Raw genomic sequence first — 23152 nt, 5'->3', positions numbered from 1 at the left:
TTGAGGTTAAATGATGCTTTATGAATTTAATGGGCCATTTGTACTCACTTTTTATGAGCTAAATGTTCATGCCCTTTGCCTAATGCCGTATTGGTATGTTTCTCTTCATTAACAAGTTCCAGTACATCTGTATAATATTGCTGATGGCATGATGTCAGGTATGAATGAAAATGGAAGCAGCCTACTTTAGAATACCTCTCATTTCTCTCTCTAGCCCTGAAATCATATGAAGCTGTGTGTTGAGATTCACCTGATAGTCCTGGAAACGCCTCTCAGCCCAAGAACCATGAGTAATCAGACACTAGTGACAGAGTTTATCCTGCAGGGCTTTTCAGAGCACCCAGAATACCATGTGCTCTTATTCAGCTGCTGCTTCTCCCTCTACTCTGTGGCCCTCACAGGTAATATCCTCATCATTTTGGCCATCGCCTTCAACCCTGGGCTCCATACCCCCATGTACTTTTTCTTGTTCAACTTGGCTACTATGGATATTATCTGCACCTCTTCTGTCATGCCCAAAGCACTGGAGGGTCTGATGTCAGAGGAGAGCTCCATCTCTTATGGGGGCTGCATGGCCCAGCTCTATTTCCTCACATGGTCTGCATCCTCTGAGCTGCTCCTCCTCACGGTCATGGCCTATGACCGGTACGCAGCCATCTGCCACCCTCTGCATTACAGTACCACAATGAGCAAGGCATTCTGCAGCAAGCTGGCCACAGGTGTATGGGTGCTTTGTGCCTTCAACACAGCCATCCACACTGGGCTGATGCTACGGTTAAATTTCTGTGGCCCCAATGTCATTACGCATTTTTTCTGTGAGGTCCCTCCTCTGTTGCTTCTCTCCTGTAGCTCCACTTATGTGAATAGCATCATGATTGTCCTGGCTGATGCCTTTTATGGCATATTGAACTTCCTGATGACCATTGTGTCATATGGCTTTATCATCTCTAGCATCCTGAAGATGCGGACTACAGAGGGGAAGAAAAAAGCCTTTTCCACCTGCTCTTCCCACCTCATTGTCGTGTGTATGTATTATACTGCTGTCTTCTATGCCTACATAAGCCCTGTCTCCAGCTATAGTGCAGAGAAGAGCAAGTTGGCTGGCGTACTGTATACTATGTTGAGCCCTACACTCAATCCCCTCATCTATACTTTGAGAAACAAGGAGGTCAAGGCAGCCCTCAGGAAGCTTTTCTCCTTCTCCAGAAATTAATTTCTGTCTTCTGAAGCTTTTTTTTGGAGACTGCATGTTGAAGTCTGCAGTGGTCTCAGAGACTCTCTAGTGAATAAGGTTTTGAAAATTACCACTATGACTCAGTGTGATTAATAATAGATTTTCAACATGACTTGAAGAACAATTATTGTTATTCATCTTGGTTTCTTGTAATCTTGTAATTTTTATACTTTCTACATTTTGTAATGGATTTCAAAAAAATAAAAAATATTTAAACAAGTATTGAGTGATTAAAAGCACATTACTCATTTGATAAAACAAAACTCATTTGCTCTATAGCCTTAGAAAATTGGTAATTCAGTTAGGAATATACCAGTACCCATGATGGCGAATATAAAAAGAAAAGGCATAAAGAGCGTTGCATTCCAGGGGATGGTGTGGATGTACAAAGATGTGTGCAGTGTGGAAGGAGCCCTGCACTGGTCGGGGAGAAGATCTGGGTTCAAATTCAGACTCTTTCAGAGCACTCAACCCACTTCAGCTGTAGTTTGTTCTAAGTGTGATGAGGAAAATAAACAAGCCAGAGGTGCTATCAAGACTGAACAAGAGAACTAAAGACAATGATATGATATGAAGTACTATCTAAGTTTAGGATATTACTGTTGGTGAGTGATCGCTGAGGACAGGAGCAGCCAAGGAAGTCTGGATTTCACAGCCCCTCACCTCTGCCTGGCTCAGGGTAATGTTTGCGGTGGTAGCTGGAAAGCGTAGGTGGGGGTTAAGATGCTGGGGCCACACAGGAAGCGGCTGCTGGGGCGGCAGTGGATTCAACTCTCTAAAAATGACCTAGTGAGAAGCAACATTGGGATGGGTAAATGAGAAGCCATTCTGGTGGTTTCTGATGTGGACTGGATCCTGTTTATCTCAGGAAGCCTCTGGCTCATGAGTGAGACCAGCTCCATTCAGGAAAGGCCAAATGGATTTCCTGAGAGATGGATCATCCATCTTTCCTTAGTGGATTCTCTCCCAGGTTCCCAGAGCCTGTCATATTTCAGGCCCAAAACATTTTTTCCTGCTCTTCAAATGCAGAAAGGTCCGTTTTAGTTTTCAGATCACTTCTCTTCCCCTGTGCAGTGGAGCCCTGTGTGAGTAGCTGGTCCTTCTCTCTGTGACCTCTAGCTCCAGGTGCGGCATGCCTCCCTGCCACAGCGCTGTCTTGCTTGGAGTTTGTCTTCTCTAGAACAGATGCATTCTTTTCCTTCAGCAGACTTAATACCTGAGACTTTTTTTTGTGGCTCCTTTTGCAGGAACCAGCACCAGTTTGCCTTTTTTAGCTGAGACAGAGATGCAGCTCTTGCTTCCCTGTATGTTATCTCTTAAAATTAGTCCTTGTGATTTAGTGCAGACAAACTCATGACTCCACAGGCATCTAGCAGGCAGCATTTTCTATGACTGGCTGACTATGACTTCACATTATCAATTTTTTGAAGAGCCACAGAGAGGAACTGTTAGAAATTCCAATTTACCCATTTCTCTGCTTTTTGTCTTTGATAATGTCTATCAGTCAAGGGAGGCTCACCCTTTCTTCAGATGTTTCTCCAACCACAAGCCCTTATCCTTTTGGCCTCCCTGACTCAAGCAGATCTTCTGTAAGCGTTCCGCCGGATTAGTCCACCAGTACCAACAGCCATGTGATAAGGGGTCTGGCGATGGAGATAAGATATGGATCTGTGGTACATCCAGCTCCCCCTCCATGGAGGCTGCTTTATGAACTGAAGTCTTAGCCACATTCCCGCCTTTTGGCTCCAGACAATGAGGTACTTGTATTCTTGTGTTTTATATGGGCTTTCCTTTTTCTTTAGTTTAGTAATTGATCCTTGGGTATGACTACAACAGAGTTTGTCAACTTTGACGTTGACATTTGGGCTAGATCATTGCAAGAGCTATCCTGTACATTGTAGTAAATTTAGCAGCATCCTTGGTCAACTAGATGTCAGTAGAACCACTGCAGACAAGAATGTCTCTAGACATTGCCAAATCTCCTTGGAGGTGAGGATAGAGCAAAATCATCTCTGGGTGAGAACCCCTGAGCTACAGCCCACCAGCATCTCTCACTTTTGGGATTTGTGGTCACTACTGTGCCACTTCCATCACTGACTACTGCCTCCAGCTAAGGTGAAAGCTTCTGTATGTAAGGTCTGAGACGAAGTACTGCCACAATTTATCTCTGGTTTTCCAGTAACACTGTAAGAGGCCAGGTAATATATCCAAGTTACACAATGAGTGGGAGGTGGAGGCAGCTGGATTCAACTATAGCTCTATGAATCCAGAGTGTATGCTCTTACCCACCAAAGTATATTAGAGCCTGTCATGGACTCCACCTTCTGGCACTGTCCACAGTTGGGACAAGGGACTTTATTAACAAGTGGCAAGCCTGCTGCAGCTCCTGTCCAACCTGACCAGTGGGTTTGGAAGAGTAATCTTTTTGAAAGTGTTTTTTTTTTTTTTTAAGATTTTATTTATTTATTTGACAGAGAGAGACAGCCAGCGAGAGAGGGAACACAAGCAGGGGGAGTGGGAGAGGAAGAAGCAGGCTCCCATTGGAGGAGCCTGATGTAGGGCTTGATCCCAGAACTCTGGGATCACGCCCTGAGCCTAAGGCAGATGCTTAATCACTGAGCCACCCAGGCGTCCCTGAAAGTGTTTTGAAACGTAGCAACTGGCCTCAGCAGAGGACACAGATTTAGATCCTAATAACTTTTTTTTCAGGGATACTGAATTGGTGCAGTGATGTCTGTCACTTACTTAACAGAGATGAGAGACCTGAGCCATTTCCCCAGATGTGGATTTCTTAGAAGCCCATTTGGTAGAGGCAGGCATTTATTCCAGAGAAAGGGATTCATAAGATTACAGAAGCCCCGTCACATTTAATTTCCCATTGCAAAGAACAGATTCTCATTTTATCTTTTAAAATTAATCTAAGAGCCTCCTTTCTCTTAGGGAGGAGATTGGAGGGGTTAATTTATCAAAGGCAAGCAGAAGGCATTTGGCCCACCTTGTCTGGGAGGGTACAGAGCCCAGAGGTGGGGCTAGTCCTTAGTTTTCCACCACCAGTTGTAGTGAGCCCAGTAGCCTCCTTAGATGAGAGCTCTATCCGTCAGCTAGGCACCATAGCTGGGTCATACTATGTTGGCAGCTCGGCTAGAGAGTACACCTGGCATTCTCTAGAAAAGCATGAGATGAAGAGAGGGTCTGGGTTTTTGAGGACAGTGTTTCCTTACATTGGCCCCATATCAGATTTGAGGACCATGTCATGATTAGTTCTTGCTTTGTCCTTTTTTAGGGGGTAAGCAAGCCTCAGGTCTTTAGTGGGCTGGGATTTTCCATACATCTGAGTCTGAATCTATTGGTGGTATGATACTGAATTGATCTGCTGTCATGTGCTCCCACATGCTGCCTTTTCCATCTTCAACACTTGTACTCTTGTACAGGCTATGATAGACTTATGAGAAGAAGGAGACCCATCAGAATGCTTCATTTTTCTGAATTATTATGAATTATGGTGATTAGGTAGCACCATAAATGTGTGCTTTCTTTTTTTTTTAATAATTTTTTATTATGTTATGTTAGTCACCATACAGTACATCCCAAGTTTTTGATGTAAAGTTCCATGATTCATTACGTGCGTATAACACCCAGTGCCCCATGCAATACATGCCCTCCTTAATACCCATCACCGGCCTATCCCAATCCCCTACCGCCTTCCCCTCTGAAGCCCTCAGTTTGTTTCCCAGAGTCCATAGTCTCTCATAGTTCATTTCCCCTTCTGTTTACCCCCCCTTTTTCCCTTTCTTCTCCTACCGATCTTCCTACTTCTTATGTTCCATAAATGAGTAAGACCATATGATACTTGTCTTTCTCTGCTTGACTTATTTCGCTTAGCATTATCTCCTCCAGTCCTGTCCATGTTGCTGCAAATGTTGTGAAATCGTTCTTTTTGATGGCTGAATAATATTCCATTGTATATATGGACCACATCTTCTTAATCCAGTCATCTGTTAAAGGGCATCTTGGCTCCTTCCATGATTTAGCTATTGTGGACAATGCTGCTATGAACATTGGGGTGCATATGGCCCTTCTCTTCACTACGTCTGTATCTAAAACAAAATTGTCATCCATGTTTCCTTTATTGGACAGTGGAAAAACTCAAAGCCCAAGTTATAATCCAACCTCCACTTAGATTCCTTGGGATGCTAATTAATCTACCCAGCATAGTTTTTGTTTGGGTCTCCATGCCAGGAAACACACCACACTCTCCTGCTTCCCTCTGTCCTGGGGTAGCTGCTTGAGCTAGTCTAGGTGGGGAGGTCTTGAGTTGATTGGGCAGCAACTGGCTCATTATTAACCTGTTGTCTCTCAGCTCCAACCCTAGCCCTGGAACTCTGAGCCTGGGGTTCTGCAAGCCATGTTTCACCTTTGCAGCTGGATTTCTGTTAGTCTCTGCCCTGAGTGGGCCCCAGAGAAAGACTGAAACACTAGAGGCAGAAGGACTTGTTCTGTTCCACTTGCTTCCTGCTTCTGTCAGCATTGCCCTAATGCTATTTCTTTAACTTTGCAGCAGTGATTGGGCCCAGTGGCAGCAGCTGGCTGCAGTTTTCACACTTGCAGGAGCAGCCCCATTAGCCCTGCAGGAAGCACTGGATGTAGTTACCAATGTTGCCTACTCAGAGGTTTGAATCCCAGCTGAGCAGGAGCTCTCTCCTCCAAGATCCTGAGGAAGCAGCACTCTCTGAGAAGTGCCCATTCCTCAGGGGCCTGAGTCCTAGCTCTGTAGAGTCTCTTCACACCACAGGAAGACCAGGGCTACCCAGGAAACACACCCCATCAGAGGTCTCTGACCCAGCTCAGTGGAGCTCCTTCTCTGGGCTCCTCAGTTACAACAGCTCTAAGCTCTGTCTTGGTTCCTCCAATCCTTGGAGATAAAGCTTCCTTCTGCACTTGCTGTCTCTGTATCACCTCAGTGTTTGCTTCATGCCCTTACGGTCCTCTAAAACTTGTCTAACCACTTCCAAATTAAATCTTCTCTGTGAAGTTGTGTGATACGATTTCTGTTTCTCAGTTGGACGTTGGCTTACCATTGCATATAGGTTTCTGTTCAATGGGTGTTTGGTTTACTGTTGCTGCTGTTGCTGCTCCTGTGGTCTCCAGCTGGAGTGCTTCAGGCTCTGATAGATCTAAGCCCTACTCCATCAATTTCCATCTCAGACACTTGACAGCATGTCAAGGGCCAGAGCATATATTGCTCCAGGAGCAAGGAGACCATAATTCTGATTTTGTTGACATTTCTGGTGACCTTAGCTGCTATTTATTATAAGAGTTAAGAGTTCTTTCAGGGTTCCTCTTCCAGATTTCAGGATCCTTTTTAAAAAGGGGTCAACATGTGCCTCATTGCACAACTGGGCGGGAGAGGAATCTTTCTGAATGCTCTAGAGAACTTTCTCCTGATCTCATTCGTAGTTTGAGAGCTTTTGTTTTATTTTTTGTTGTTGGGTGGAGTGTTCTGTAATTGTTGATTAGAGCCTGATGGTTGATGGTGTTGAGTTCTTCTATATCTTACTGATTTTTTTGGCTACTTGTTTAATCAGTTGTTAAGAGAGGGATTGTAAAGTATCCAAATATAATCGTTGATGGTCTTTTTTGCCTTTCAGTTCTGTCAGTTTTTACTTTACATATTTTGCAGCTTTTGTGTTTGGTGCACACATTTAGGATTGCTGTGTTTTCTTTGTTGATTGATGCTCTCATCATTGTGTAATGTACCTCTCTGATTTTGGGAATTTTCATTGCTCTGAAGTCTACTTTGTATGATATTAATATAACCACTCCTGCCTTCATTTGATAAATATTTACATGAAAATCTTTCCCCATCCTCTTACTTTCAAACTGCCTGTATCATTGTATTCAAAGTGAGTGTTTATAGACATCATATAGTTGGGTTATGTTTTTAAATCTATCTTATCAATATTTCTTTTAATTGGTGTATCTAGACCATTCACATTTTGATGTCTTAGGGCTTACATCCACCATTTTATATTTTGTTTTCTTTCTGTTTTTCATTTCCATGTTTTCTTTTTCCTGCCTTCATGTGGGTTACTTGAACATTTTATAATAATTCAGTTTTGATTTATCTATAGTGCTTTTGAGTGTATGTATTTGCTTAGCATTTTTAGTGGTTGTTCTAGATATCATTTCCTGTATGTTCAGAGAACTTCTTCTGGTCATTCTTTTAGGATAGGTATGCTGGTGAGAAATTCTTTTAGCTTTCCTTCATCTGAGAGTGTTTTTATTTCCCTTTCATTCCTCAAGGATATTTTCACTGGATGTAGGATTCTGCATATTGGCAATAGTTTTCTTTGAGCACTTGAAAAAATATTGTGCTACTTCTTTCGGGCCCCCATGGTTTCTGGTGAGAAATTTACTGTCATTTGAATTGTTCTTTCCCATGGGTAATGTGTTGTTTCTTTCTTGCTGCTTCCAAACCTTTTCTTTCTCTTCACTTACCAGAAGTTTGAATACAACGTGGCTTGATATGGATTTCTTTGGATTTATCCTATGTAGAATTTATTCAGCTTCTTGGATTTGTAAGTTATATCGTTTGCCAAATTTGAGAAGTTTTCGCCTTTGTTTCTTCCAAGTCCTTTTCCAGCTCCATTTTGTTTCTTCTCTTTTTCAGACTCCAGTGACACAAATGTTAGATCTTTTGTTATAGTTCCACATGTCCATGAGGCTGTATCTATTTTTTTCAGTCTATTTTCTTTTTGTTGTTCAGACAGTAATTTCTATTATTCTTTCTTCAGTTCATTGATTTTGCCCTTTTCTCCTTCATTCTGCTGTTGACCCCATTTATTGAATTAAAAAAATTATGATATTTTTCAGTTCCAAAATTTCCATTTGGTTCTTCTTTAAGCCTTTTATTTCTTGAGTGAGAATTTCTATTTTTAAATTTGTTTCAAGCATGCTTGTAATTGCTCATTGAAACGTTTTTCTGATGGCTACTTCAAACTCTGTCAAATAATTCTAATATCTCTGTCATCTTGGTTGGTGTCCATTAATTGTCTTTTTTTTTCTTTCAAGTTGAGCTTTTCCTTGTTCTTGATAGGACAAGGTATTATCAACTGAAACCCAGGCATTAAGCTCTTGTTTAAACCTTGTGTTTTATCTGGTGTTCTTTGACATTGCTCTGGGAGAGTAAGGGAGAGCTTCACTTTATTACCACAGGCGGGGGCTCCAAATTCCCCACTTGTGCTTTCAACTCCACCTTAGTAGTGCTTTCAAGTTGGGACTTTATAAAGTCTGAGAGGATTATATACACTCTATCTTTGAAGATTTTCATGGAGGACAATGGATATTTGGGAGTCCATATTATTATATTTGCATATGTAATGAAAGGGTAGCTATGATTTTTGTATTATAATTTTCTGTTTCCAACAATGCCCAATTAGTAGCCACCAGGGATCCTAGAGGGACATTGATCTCTAAATGGCTTTGTTCTATATTCTAATGAGGTCTGGTGTGTCTGGGGTTTGCCCACTGGTCCTGGGGGATCCTGACTGGTGTCAAGAGAGTCCAATGCTAAGAATATGATGGGGAAAATTAATTTCACTTTTATCTCAGCTTCTAATAACATGTGTATTCTCCTCAACCTAGAGCAGTCAGGAAGTGGAAATCCATTTTACCTACGCTGGAATGCATTGAAGAAGAATACTATTAGAAGGGACCAGTTTGATCAGGAGGCTAATGTCTTCCACCATGCCCTGGAGCATTTGCCCGGCAAGCAGGGTCTCCTGCTGGTGGTGGCTGATGCAGGAGCAGAATGGGAGTTTGGGGAATCTGGAGCCTGCAAGGAAGGTATAAAAAGCATTTTGAAATTCCAAGTTAACTCACTTGCAGATTCCAGTAGAGTATTGGGGACCGTATGTATGAGCTCTCCTTTCTTTCCCAGGATTTCATCAGGCCAGATTGCCATGGAACTTTCACTTTCGCTTACCGCAGTTTTGGAAAGTTCTGATTTTGTATGAAGAAGCATGCTTAGTAGACATGTTATACATTTTGAACCTTTCTCTAGGATAAATTAGGGTCATTTCAAATGCAAGTGCTTTTCTGTCTCTTTTTCTCCCTCCCTCTTCCTCTCTCTTTCTCTCTCTCTCTCTCTCTCTCTCTCTCACACACACACACACACACACACACACACACACACACACATCTCTAAGTGCCTAGACCAGCATTTTGGTTTGTTGGAGGAGTGAAAGAGAGAGAGACTGAGTTCTGCTTATTGTGAGCTACATCTGGGTGACTACATGGCCTTAGTGTGATTGGATTATTTTGCTGTTCATGTGTTGTAAATGGAAGCAGAATCTGTTCCTCTTCAAGCTGTTTTAATATACTTCAAAGGGTGGGGTTTGACTAAGTCAGACAGCCAGTTCAGAGATCTGAGATGAACACTAGTTGACTAGAGTGACAAAGGCTCACATAGGGAAGTTTATTAATTTAAAGGATAATAGAGAATATTTTATTTAGGTGGACAATAGAAGAGAGAATGAATCAGAAAATAATTGCCAGTCAAGGCATGCAATTTCCCTTTCTAGCCTCAGGCTAGTATCCCCTAAGTGTGTGGACTGAAAGGGTCAGAAGATAAGAGATTCTCCCTTAGACTGACCACTTAGCACAGGAGGAAAGGAAAACTCTGCTCTCTTACTGACTAGTCTCAAGCTGTGTAGGAAAATGACCTGACCTGTGTCTCCAACAATATTAGAGTCCATCTGTACTCTAGTAGTCTCACTTTAGAGGGCTGTAGCTAGAACCAAAGGAAGTTTTCCTACAGGTGATGTTATGACTTCAGATAAGAATGACAAATCCTAAAGACATCAGGGGAATATTTTTTTTGTGGGATGACTTACCCATGACTGTGTTTTTTCCCCTAAGGCTACAATTTTCCTTTTACAATATGTACCCTGTGGATGCATGATATGAGTGGTACCTTATCAAAAATGATCAGATATATAGCTAAAAGAAGGATTTTTTTCTGCTTGTCAATAGACTATAGAAAAATGACTAATACTATTAAAATTACATTATTCTTCATGAAAACTTATAGCTTCATGCACAGTTTTTATTATTTAACATAAATATATTCATAGATAAACATTTATTTTTACTTAATAAAGTGCACAAATTAGACATGAAATATGATGTTTAAAATAGTAGAAAAATCCAGTCACCATGCCTATACTATTTTATTTTATTTTTTCTCTTAAAAATTTTTTTTAAATGATAGTTGACACAATGTTACATTAGTTTCAGGTATACAATACAGTGATTCAACAACTCTGTATGTTATACTATGTTCACCACAAGTATAGCGACCATCTGTCACCATACAACATTATTACAATACCATTGATTGTATTTCCTATGCTATACCTTTCATCCTTGTGGCTTATTCATTCCATAACTGGAAGGCTGTACCTCCCACTCCACCCATTTGCCTACACTGTATTATGTGTTTAATAAAATAAAGTTCTTCATTCTTCAGTCATGATACTCTACAGCATAGCTCATAGAGTTGAAGAAATGGAAAAGTCAGTGATGGAGGATGCAAGAAACCAGACAGAAGTTCAGGAATTCACCCTGGAGGGATTTCCTAGTGTCCAACACCTTGGGAAGGTTCTCTTCCTGGTGCATCTGCTGGCATACCTGGCCTCCATCATGGGAAACATACTCATAATCACCATTACCTGGGCTGACCATCACCTCCAGACACCCATGTATTTCTTCCTCAGCAGTTTCTCCTTTTTTGAATGCTGTTTTATAACTACTGTTATTCCAAAATTACTGGCCATCTTTCTGTCAGGGAGGCAATCAATTTCCTTTGCTGCCTGCTTCACACAAGCCTTTGTCTTTCTTTTCCTGGGAACAACTCTTTTCTTCCTTATGGCTGTACTATCCCTAGATCGGTACTTGGCCATTTGCCAACCTCTGTATTACCCAACCATCATGAACCCAAGGATGTGTTTCCTTCTAGTCACTGCCTGTTTAGCTTTGGGATTTGTTCTCATGGTGGTTCCAATTATAATACTTTCCCAGTCATCCTTCTGTGGGCCCCATGTCATCCCTCATTTCTTCTGTGATTTTGGGCCCCTGATTCATCTCTCTTGTTCTGATACCAGATCTACTGAAATGTTGGCCTTTGTCCTTGCTTTGTTTGTCCTTTTGACATCCCTCATCATAACCATCATTGCCTACAGCAACATAGTAGTCACAATCGTCGGACTCCCATCAGCCAAGGAGCGACAGAAAGCTTTCTCCACCTGCTCCTCTCACCTCATAGTCCTCTCTCTGATGTATGGCAGCTGTGTGTTCATATATGTGAAACCAAAGCAAAGGAACAGGCTGGACTCCAACAGGGAGGCTGCCCTTGTGAACACGGTGGTGACCCCGCTGCTCAACCCTGTCATCTACACTCTGCGGAACAAGCAGGTCCACCAGGCTCTGAGGGATGCTCTATCCAGGGTTAGACTGCAGAAATAACCACAGACTGTCAGAGGGAGAATGCCCCTTCTACATCTAATGCAATCTCCTTCCTGTTTCTGTAATCTCCTATATAGACTTGCAAATGTGTTTTTAGAGGTTCTGCTTATTTATTCTTAGAATAGGGGCCAATTTATCTTATAATCCAGTATACTCCGCTACTTGAAAGCTCTAACATTCTTCTTTATATTAGAGATGAAATTATCTTCCTGGATCTGTTCACTAGTTTTGGCTCAATAGGATTCAACAAATTTTAATGAACAGCCTCATATAGATGATTCTGTTTGATGCATGTAGTATCTCAAAGTTGGAAAGGTGTGTTTTCAAGTATCTACTTGTGGTAAGTGATGGGGATGAAAAATGAAATTCACAAGAATTAAGAATATCAAATTGGTTCAAGGATAGATGCAAAGTGGTCACTATATTGATTTTTGAAGGACACACATATGCATAACTGTCAGGATACTAATAACATTACTTGACTCAATTCAATTGTTTTCGATGGTGCATAGTTTTTATATAAATAGAATATAAATCTTTATAATTCTAGTTCCCACTATAATGAAGACACATAAGTGTCTCTAATTGAAATCAAAATTCCCTTTGGTTTTACTGGTTTGCCGGTTGATTTCAGTACTAAAGACCTAACGATGGGGACCATAGGAAAGGAAACATTATGAATTCTGGAACAAGGAATTGAGTAGTTAAGATTGTTTCCCTACAGGAAACTTAAAGGAACTGGGAGGAGGAATCTAATCAGAGGTAGAAGGGAGTTTAATGGTGACTATAGAGTCTTTCCAAATAAATCTATAAACAAAGTATCTTTATTTGTGGAACGAGAGGTTTGATGTGATAATCTCTGGGTGTCCATTGTTAGTACTAGTGTGAAATGACTCTACTGCTACCAAAATTGACATGGAGACACACTGTAATAGAAATAAAATTTGAGGCTAGAAGAGAGAAAATGATGAGATGTTTTCGTTTGTTTTCATCTTTTGCTTTTTTTGAGTGCGTTCACACATGACATCTTTTTTTTTTAAATTTAAATTCAAGTTAGTTAACACATAGTATATTATTAGTTTCAGGGATAGAATTTAGTGATTCATCAGTTTCATATAACACCCAGTGCTCATTACATCCAGTGCCCTCCTTAATGCCCATCACTCAATTACCCATCCCCCACCCACCTCCCCTCCAGCAACCCTCAGTTTTTTCCCTATAGTAAGTCTCTTATGGTTTGCCTTTTTCTCTTTTATGTGTCTGTTGGCCTTGTATATGTCTTCTTTAGAAAAATGTCTATTCAGGTCCTCTACCCATTTTAAAATCAGATTATTTGAATTTTTTGGGTGTTGTTTAAGTTTTTTATATATTTTGGATATTAACCCCTTATTGGGTATATCATTTGCGAATATCTTCTACTCAGCTGGTTGCCTTTTTGTTGATGGTTTCCTTCACTATGCAAATGATGGGATATTTTAGTGGAAGAATTACAACTGTAATTTAGTTATTCAAGACTTTCATAGGAAAGGATAGATTTGGACACAAAACATTGTAAGAAAAATCCTGGAGCTGGTGTTTGGTTGGAATGGTTGGTTAAGGGCCACTACCATGCTTTGCTCTGACTACATTATTCTGTTATTGCAAAGATAATAATTGACTGCATTATGAAGTTTTCTGGCACACAATCATGTAAGAATTTGAAGAATGTATTTTACTCAACTAATAGAACACTATGCGTTTGTGAAAATTTCCATGTATTTTTTTGGTGTAGCCTTATCTCTTTTTCTGATATTTCTGATATCTCTTTTTCTGGGATATTCCTTTTGCTCAAGGTATCACATTGTCAGTGATTTTTCCCAGAATGTCCAATGAACAATGTGGTTCTTGGCAGCAGGGTCTCCCCATAGGAGTGCACATGACAGTGGTCACTGGTGATGGCAGTTGGGCTGGGGCATGCAGGTGCACAGCTGCGGGGGCTGCCTGAAGGTGAGCCCAGTGGTGCAAGCTAGTGACAGGAGTCAGGGCCGTATCTGGGCCATGAGCAGCTAATCCAAAATATATAAAGAACTCACACAAATCAATAATAAAAAACCACAATCCAAATAAAATAATGGACAAACACCTGAATAGACATTTTTTTTTCAAAGAAGACATACAAATAGCAATAGGTATATGAAGAGATGCTCAACATCAATAATCATCAGAGAAAAACAAATCAAAACCACAATGAACATTATCTCACACTTAGGCTAGGTTAGAATGGCTATTATCAAAAAATTAAAGGACAAGAAGTATTGGTGATGATGTGGAGAAAAGGGGGCCTTTTTACATTAGTTGATGAGAATCTAAACTGGTGTAGTCACTATGGAAAATAATATGAAGTTTCCTCAATTAAAATAGGAAGCAGCCCAAGTGTCCATCTATAGATGAATGGATAAAGAAGATGTTTATCTTCTTTACACATAACATACCATAAATATATATGTATACACACACACACACACACACACACACACACACACATACATACATACATACAATGGAATTCTCAGCCACAAAAAAAGAATGAAATCTTGTCATTTGAGGCAGCATGGATGATCTAGGGGGTAAAATTTAGTGATTCATCAATTGCATATAACACCCAGTGCTCATTACATCAAGTGCCCTCCTTAATGCCCATCACCCAATTTTGGGGGGCGGGTTAATGCTAAGTGAAATGAGTAATTTAAAGAAAGATAGATACCACATAATCCATTTATATGTGGAATTTAAGAAATAAAACAAATGAACAAAGAAAAAGACAAACAGAAAACCAGTCTTTTAAATATGGAGAACAAACTGGTGATTGCTGGAGGGGAGATGGGTAGGGGGATGGATGAAATAGGTGAAGGGGATTAAGAGTACATTTTCATGATGAGCACTGCATAATGTATAGAATTGTTGAATTGCTGTATTATACACCTGAAACTAATATAACATTATATGTTAATTATACTTGACTAAAAAATGGTTTAAAAAATTAGATATAAAAAATAGAACTACCATATGATCCAACAATCCTACTTCTTGATATATATCCAAAGTAGTTGAAGTGAAGATGTTGAAGAGATATCTGTGCTCCCATGTTCACTGCAGCATTATTCACTATAGTCAAGATATAGAAACAACACAAGTATCCATTAATGGATGAATGGATAAGGAAAATGTGGTATATACATAATGGACTATTATTGAGCCTTAAAAAAAAGGAAATCCTGAAATATGTGACAACATGAATGAACCTGACAGACATTATACTATGTAAAATAAGTCAGATGCAGTAAGACAAATACTGCATGATCTCACTTTTATGAGGAGTCCAAAATATTCAAACTCATAGGACTAGAGAGTATAGTAGTGGCTACTAGGGACTATTAGGGTGACAGAGAGAGGAAGGTGTCAACGTATACCAAATTTCAGTACTGCAAGGTAAATAAGTTCTAGAGATCTACTGTACACCACAGGATCAGTTGTTACAGGACCGTATAGTTAAAAATTTGCTAAGAGGGTAGACCTTACTTATAAGTGCTCTTACCACAAAAGAAAACAAAAATAAAGGGGTTGGAGGAAACTTTTGGAGGTGATGTATATGTATATGGCCTCAACTATGAGAATGTTTCATGAATGTGTACTTATCTTTAATCTCATCAAGTAGTATACATCAAATGTGCACAGCTTTCTGTATGTCAATCATAACTTTATAATGTGGCTTTAAAAAAGAAAATTGTACTTCTTTGAGTCAGAATTCTACTGAATAATTTTAATAGATGGGATGAATAGCATATTAGACATTGCAGGTGAAAGATTAGCAAATTTGAAGATATAGAAACTTAAAAAGACACAAAGAATAAAACAACCCACCTAAAATGGAAAAGAGCATCAGTGAAGTATGGGACAACTTTGGGTAATCCAACATGCATATAATTAGATTTCTGAAGGAGAAGTTTATGTGTGGAGGGAGATAACAAAAAAAGATTCAAGGAAACGATGGCCAAAATTTTCTAAATTTTATGAAAACAGAAATCAAAAATCTCAGTAAACCCCAGCATTAGAAAAATGAAAAAATCTACACCAAGACACATAATAAATTGCTCAAAACCAGCGATAAACAGAAAATTTTAAAAGCAGCTAGAGGGAAAAATTTTATGTTTCATACTGAGGAACAATGATAAAGATAACATAGAATCCTCTTTGGAAGATGTCCATTGACAGATGAATGGATAAAGAAGATCTGGTACACACACACACACATACACACACACACACACACACACACAGTGGAATATTACTCAGCCATCAGAAAGGATGAAATCTTACCATTTACAAGGACATGGATGGAACTGGAGGGTATTATGCTAAGTGAAATAAGTCAACCAGAAAAAGACAACTGTCATATGGTTTCAGTCATGTGGAATTTAAGAAACAAAACAGAGGATCATAGGGGAAGCGAAGGAAAATAAAATGAAATCAGAAAGGGAGACAAACCATAAGAGACTCTTAACTATAGGGAACAAACTGAGGGTTGCTAGAGGGGAGGTGGGTGGGGGGATGGAGTAACTAGGTGATGGGCATTAAGGAGTGCACGTGATGTAACGAGCACCGGGTGTTATACGCAACTGATGAATAACTGAACTCTACATCTGAAACTAATGATACACTATATGTTAACTAATTGAATTTAAATAAAATAAGATATAAAAAAAGATGTTAGTTGAAAAAAAATAAGTAAATGAGAATACAATGATACAAGGACTTTTAAAGGACCATGAAAAAAAACTGCCAACCTAGAATTCTGTACCTCTGAAAGTGTCTTTCAAAAATGGAGGCATACAAACAATAAAAGAATTAATCACTAGCAAACCTACAGAAGGGCACTTGTGATGAGCACTGGGTGTTATATGTAGGTGATGATGAATCACCATTCTCCTAAAACTAATATTACACTGTATGTTAACTAACTGGAATTTAAATAAAAACTTGAAACTACAAAAAAAAAAAAGAAATTTCAAGATATATTTTATGCTGGGTTGTAAAATAAATCTCAAAACATTTTAAAGGGCTGAAAACATACAGAATATGTTTACCAATCATAATTGAATTAAATAAGAAATCAATTATAATAATTTATCTAGGAAATTCCTCAATACTTGGATATAAACAGTACATTTCTAAATCACTCTTGGATTACAGAAAATATTACTAAGAAAATGTGAAAATATTTTGGGTGAAAAAATATTAACACAACATACTAAAATTTGTGAAATGCAGCCTTAAGCCATGCTTAGAGGAAACTTCATAGCATTAATGCTTATCATAGAAAAACATGTATAAAATTAATCATTTAGATGTTCAGTTTTAAAGGGTAGGAAAGTAAAAGGAAATTATAACTAAAGTATGCACGTAAGTGTGAATTTATATAAATACGAATGCAAATATATATAAACCAATGGAATAGAAAACAAGATAAAAAATTAAAGAAAAAGTTGGTTCTTTGAAATGACTCATAAAATTGTTAAACTCTTAGCAAGACTGATAAGAAAAAAGAGATATCACATATTATTTATCTCTTTCTGACTTATTTCTCTTTGCATAACATCCTCTAGGACCATCCATGTTGTCAGAAATGTCAGGATTTCATTCTTTCTCATGGCTGAATAATATTACATTATATATATATTATATACATTATATATAATTATATATAATGTATATGTATTATATATGTATATATATATACAGGTATATATGCATACATTATATATAATATATATGTATATACATACATTATATATAATATATTATATATAAATATTTATTGATATTAATATATTATTAATATATAATATATATAATACATTATATTATAATATAATATAATACATAATATTAATGTATTAATATATTATTAATATATATTATATATTATATATAATATATAATATATATAATACATAATATTAATATATAATATATATAATATATATAATATAATATATAATATATATAATACATAATATTAATATATTATTAATATATAATATGTATTGTCTTCTTTACAATATATATTATATACATTATATATAATTATATATAATGTATATGTATTATATATGTATACATATATATACATGTATATATGCATACATTATATATAATACATATGTATATATGCATACATTATATATAATATATTATATTAAATATATATTATATATAATGCATGCATATATACATATGTATTATATATAGTATATAATACATATAATATGTATGTTAATATATTATTAATATATATAATACATATATAATATATATATTGTCTTCTTTACCCATTCATCCACTGATGGCTGTTTTCATATCTTGGCTATCGTGAATAATGCTGTGATAAACATGGGAGTGCAGATATCTTTCAATATCCTATTTTCATTTCTTTTTTTAATATCTTATTATTATTTTTTTATTATTATGTTAGTCACCATACAGTACACCATTAGCTTTTGATACAATGTTCCATGATTCATTGTACTCAGAAGTAGAATTTCTGGATCATATGGTAGTTCTATTTTTAATTTTTTGAGGAACCTCCATATTGTTTTCCATAGTGGCTGAACCAATTTACAGAGGATGTGTCAAATTAAAAATGACTTACAAGACTAATGTGATAATAAAGAGCATTTTAAATTCTCATGCATTGCTATTGAGAGCCTAAATCCAATTTTGGACCTTGTTTTGCAATTTCTTATGGTGCTAAGACCTATTCTGTAATTAACTCAGTACTTTCACTCCAAATCATATCCTCAAGAGAAATGAATGCCATCTTCAAAAAGACTTTAGAAGAATATTCATAATGTCTTTATTCATAGTAGCCCTGAACTGGAGAGGACACAAATGTCCTTCAGTGGAAGAATGGGAAACTGTGGTATACATAGATAATGACCTACTACAAAGCAATATAAAAGAATAAATCATTGGTTTATGAGGTAGCGTGGATAACTGAGAAATCTGAGGAAAAATAAAGCCAGACACATGGTGTGTTCCATATAAATGAATTTCAAGAAGTGGCAAAAGTACATTTTGATGACAGAAATAAAAGTAGTTCTTTAGTTGTTTTCTCTTGGTGTGGGCTATTGACTGGCAAGGGGCACAAGGAAACTTGTGATGAGATGGGAATATTTTATAGTTTGGTTTGGGTAGTGGTTACATGGCTGTTTACATATGTGGAAAATTATCAACCTGTAATTAAAATTTTTGTGTTTTACAGTGTGTAAATTATACCTCATTAAAGAAAATACCAGGTTAAAGAGGAAAAAAAAAGGAAGGACAGTTGTAAAAAAGTATTTCTGTTGTCTAAGCTTGTCTTTCTTGACATATGTAATTCAGGATTTTGTAAATTTTGCATCTCTAGGGCACTCATTGCAAATATACCTTTGAGGACTTGTACAAAGGACTGCGTAGGCTGTTGACAATGGTGGTAGTATGCTACCGTATGCAGTGAAATGGTAATTATGGTATGTTTCTGCTGAAATTTCTCATTTCCAAATATGAACAATTAAATGTCCTCTGGGACTATGTTGTGATTTAAGTTCCTGCTCCCTTTTTTTGTACTCCTCTAATGAATCTTGAATGTTCCAGAGGTTTGTCCTTTTGGACCCTGTGTGTCCTCATCGGGCATGGTAAATAACCCTGTGGTAAATACATCATCAGAGTACTTGAATGTATTCTCGTTTATGACTGCAGTGATCCTCACCTACTTTGAAGGTGGGGAGCAACTGGTTGATGGGAAAGTGACTAGCAACAGGGTTCAAAGGAAAGTGACCTTTGTTGTTTCTTCTTCCTGACTCTCTTCTGTTATGGATGCACAACCCATGAAGTTTGAAGTTCATGATGGACTGTGTCATCGTATCCCATAGAATGGATATGAATATGTTCAGGAATTTTAAATGGTTACATCTCAATTAAGAGTGTTCTTCGTGGTTCCCCCCCCCCCCATTAGCTTAGGAGAAAGATCCTGGTTTGTTGGAAGAAGGAGAAGCACATTGTCAAAGAAGCTCTGTTTCCTGTGAGCTGCTTCTTGGTGAGTACTTGATCATGGGAGTAACTTGGAATCTAGCAAGTCAAATATTTAAAGCAGATACTGGTTATGTTTAAGTTTGTATTGTGAATCATGCATAGTTAATGTTATAGTTTTAACTAAGTCAAAGAATTAAGTAAAATACAACTGAATCATGGTGACTTACTTACTAGGTCACTGATTTCCAACAGATGCCCAGACTCCTTTCCCAAAGATTACATGTCAATTCATCCAGCTTTTAGCTAGGCATAGGCGTTTTTTTTAAAAATGAATGTTCCTCGGGTGCCTGGGTGGCTCAGTGGGGAAAGTGTCTGCCTTTGACTCAGGTCATGATCCCAGGATCCTGGGATGGAATCTCGCATCCGGCTCCCTGCTCAGCAGGGATTCTGCTTCTCCCTCTGCCGCCCCCACGCCCCATGCTCTCTCTCTCATTCTCTCTCTCTCTCAAATAAATAAATAAAATCTTAAAAAAAAAATAAAAAATGAATGTTCCTGTAGTGATTGCAATGGGAATATAGGTGTAATTCCACCACACTGAAATCTTCCAGTGTAACAAAAATATTCCCAGAAAACAATGTTGAAAGGTAATTCATGACTAATAGCAGAAGGAAAATCTGTTCTGCCAGGTGTGTAGAGTGAGAGGGAAACTGATGCACTCATTAAATGTTCATTAATTGATTTTGAACAACCAAGTCATGCAACCATCCCTCATCCCCATTTTTAGACATGGTTTCTCTTAAACCCAAGGACTCGGTAGTTATAAGATACTGTGATAAACTAGATTTCCTGCTCAGTCTTGAAGTTTTGGGTAAAGAACTCAGGATGAACCAACTTCAGGAAAATAACTGGTTTGGAACATGCTAATAGGAAAATGGCCCCCCCCCCCGCCACTTTCTTTTTCCAGAAGGCTAAAGTCAATACATTGGAAGGCTTTATATATTGCATATGCTACCTGAACTATAGAAATTAAGACTATGACCCCATAAAAATATTCTCTGTGGAATGACAACCTTCATTGTTATCTGTTTTATATGTTATCTGCAAAGAATATTTTTTATTTTACATTGTTTACCTTATGGACTATTATTCAAAGATATTATTTTCTAGGAAAGTAACATTGCACATTAAAAATTATTTTTTAAAAATAAACAATAAACCTTCAATTTTTACAACTTAATAATAGAAAAGTTCAAAATAATTTATAATACAGCATTTAAATGATGTAAAGTGATTCCTCATTCAGAATTGTAGCTGCAAGTAGCATTTGTTTTTTTAATAGTGGCCATCAATTAAATTTTTTATTCTTCAGTGATAGTGTTTTCTGTTTAACAGGTCCAACAGAGTTGATGACAGAGAAATGGAGATCACTATGGAGGTGAGGAATGAGACAACAATCCGAGAATTCATTCTGGAAGGGTTTCCTGCCATTCAGTACCTGGGGAACATCTTCTTCCTGGTGCATCTGCTGGCATACCTGGCCTCTATCACAGGAAATGTGGTAATCATCATCATCACTTGGGTTGACCATCGCCTCCAGACACCAATGTATATTTTACTCAGCACTTTCTCCTTCTCTGAATGCTGTTTTATCACCACAGTTATTCCTAAACTGCTGTCCATCTTTCTTTCAGGAAGGCAAACAATTTCCTTTACTGCCTGTCTCATACAAGCCTTTTCTTTTCTGTTTTTTGGGTCAATAATTTTCTTCCTCATGGCTGTAATGTCCTTGGATCGATACCTGGCCATTTGCAAGCCTCTGCATTACCCAACCATCATGAACCCGAAGACTTGCTTCCTCCTGGTCACTGCCTGCTTCGCTTTAGCCTTCCCTCTCATCACTGGTCTGGTAGTAAAGGTTTTCCAGTTATCCTTCTGTGGCCCCCATGCCATCCCCCACTTTTTCTGTGACGTTGGCCCCCTGATTCATCTCTCCTGTTCTGACTCCAGGTCTGTTGATATGTTAGCCTTTGTCCTCATTTCCTTTATCCTCTTGACATCCCTTCTCATAACCATCATTGCATACAGCAACATAGTAATCACAATCCTGCAACTCCCCTCAGCCAGGGAGCGACAGAAAGCTTTCTCCACCTGCTCCTCTCACCTCATTGTCCTCTCTCTGATGTACAGCAGCTGTGTCTTTATATATGTGAAACCAAAGCAAACGAACAGGCTGGACTCCAACAAGGAGGCTGCCCTTGTGAACACGGTGGTGACCCCACTGCTCAACCCTGTCATCTACACTCTGCGGAACAAGCAGGTCCACCAGGCTCTGAGGGATGCTCTGTCCAGGGTGAGGTTGCAGAAACAGAGCTTTGGAGGGTAAGTGGATCTTCTAGTTCAATTTTCCATGATTGAAGAAATCTTTTCTATAGAATTCTACATATGGTGATCTAGCTTATGCTAATTTTTATCTAGATGGGTACAATCTTACTTTGCAATACAATAGCTTTCACTATTTGAAAATTCCTCTTAGTCCTCTATATTGTGCTAAAGAATATCTTCCTTGATTTTCTACTCAGTGGTCTTTTATGAATTCAATTAAAACAACATTTATAGAGCCTAGTATACATAAATCACATAATACCAAGTCTTTAAGCTAAGAATAAGAAAATTGCCAATCAGATAGTAATAATTACTGTTCATGGTAAGTTTTGGGTAAAGAACTCAGGATGAACCAACTTCATGCTTATGCTTGAGTTTTCATATACCTAAGAAAAAATAAGTAGAAACCATTATGATTTTATATATTCAGGGTTTGAAATTTTAGAAACAAATTGTTCTGAAATTATGTAAAGTCATAGTATTATAGCCTAATGAAAATTAATGGTATTTCATTAATTGTATTTTTTATGTAAATGAACCAGCAGTAAGCTGGTTCTTTCTTTGGGTCAATTGGTTTTAGAGGCATAAACAGCTCAGTTTAACTCCATGTGGTTAGGATGAGCGCTTTGATTTTGTCATCTTCCAGCTGTATCTAATATTATTAATAAAAATTGTCTTTAACTCATTCTTGAATTATAAATAAAATTCAAAACTTTAAAAAGTTTTTTAAAGGTTTTATTTATTTATTTATTTATTTGAGAGAGAGAGACAGAGATAGTAAGGGAGAGCACAAGCAAGGAGGAGAGGGAGAAGCAGGCTCTCCTCGAAGCAGGGAGCTGGAAGCAGGGCTTGATCCCCAGGTCATGACCTGAGTTGAAGGCAGATACTTAACTGACTGAGCCACCCACACACCCCAAAACTTTTAAATTTGTTCAGTTTTTTTCCCTGTGATTGATGTTGCC

The 23152-nt window shown here is 37.9% G+C and overlaps 3 protein-coding genes across 3 annotated transcripts; all 3 read left to right on the top strand.

The window, feature by feature from the left end:
* Positions 1-226: 226 nt before the first annotated feature.
* On the top strand, positions 227-1213 carry OR13A1 (olfactory receptor family 13 subfamily A member 1). The gene has a single exon (XM_045809903.2). It carries the CDS (start codon positions 227-229, stop codon positions 1211-1213), a length of 987 nt encoding a protein of 328 aa, XP_045665859.2.
* Positions 1214-10801: 9588 nt separating this feature from the next.
* On the top strand, positions 10802-11758 carry LOC123800279 (olfactory receptor 6C75-like). The gene has a single exon (XM_045809889.1). It carries the CDS (start codon positions 10802-10804, stop codon positions 11756-11758), a length of 957 nt encoding a protein of 318 aa, XP_045665845.1.
* Positions 11759-21237: 9479 nt separating this feature from the next.
* Positions 21238-22191, top strand: LOC123800281 (olfactory receptor 6C2-like). The gene has a single exon (XM_045809892.2). It carries the CDS (start codon positions 21238-21240, stop codon positions 22189-22191), a length of 954 nt encoding a protein of 317 aa, XP_045665848.1.
* The last annotated feature ends 961 nt before the right edge of the window (positions 22192-23152 follow it).

This window comes from Ursus americanus, chromosome 6, assembly GCF_024610735.1.
Source record: "Ursus americanus isolate L20-20 chromosome 6, mUrsAme1.1.p, whole genome shotgun sequence".
Lineage (NCBI taxonomy): Eukaryota > Metazoa > Chordata > Mammalia > Carnivora > Ursidae > Ursus > Ursus americanus.
This window is presented reverse-complemented; position numbering and strand designations above follow the sequence as displayed.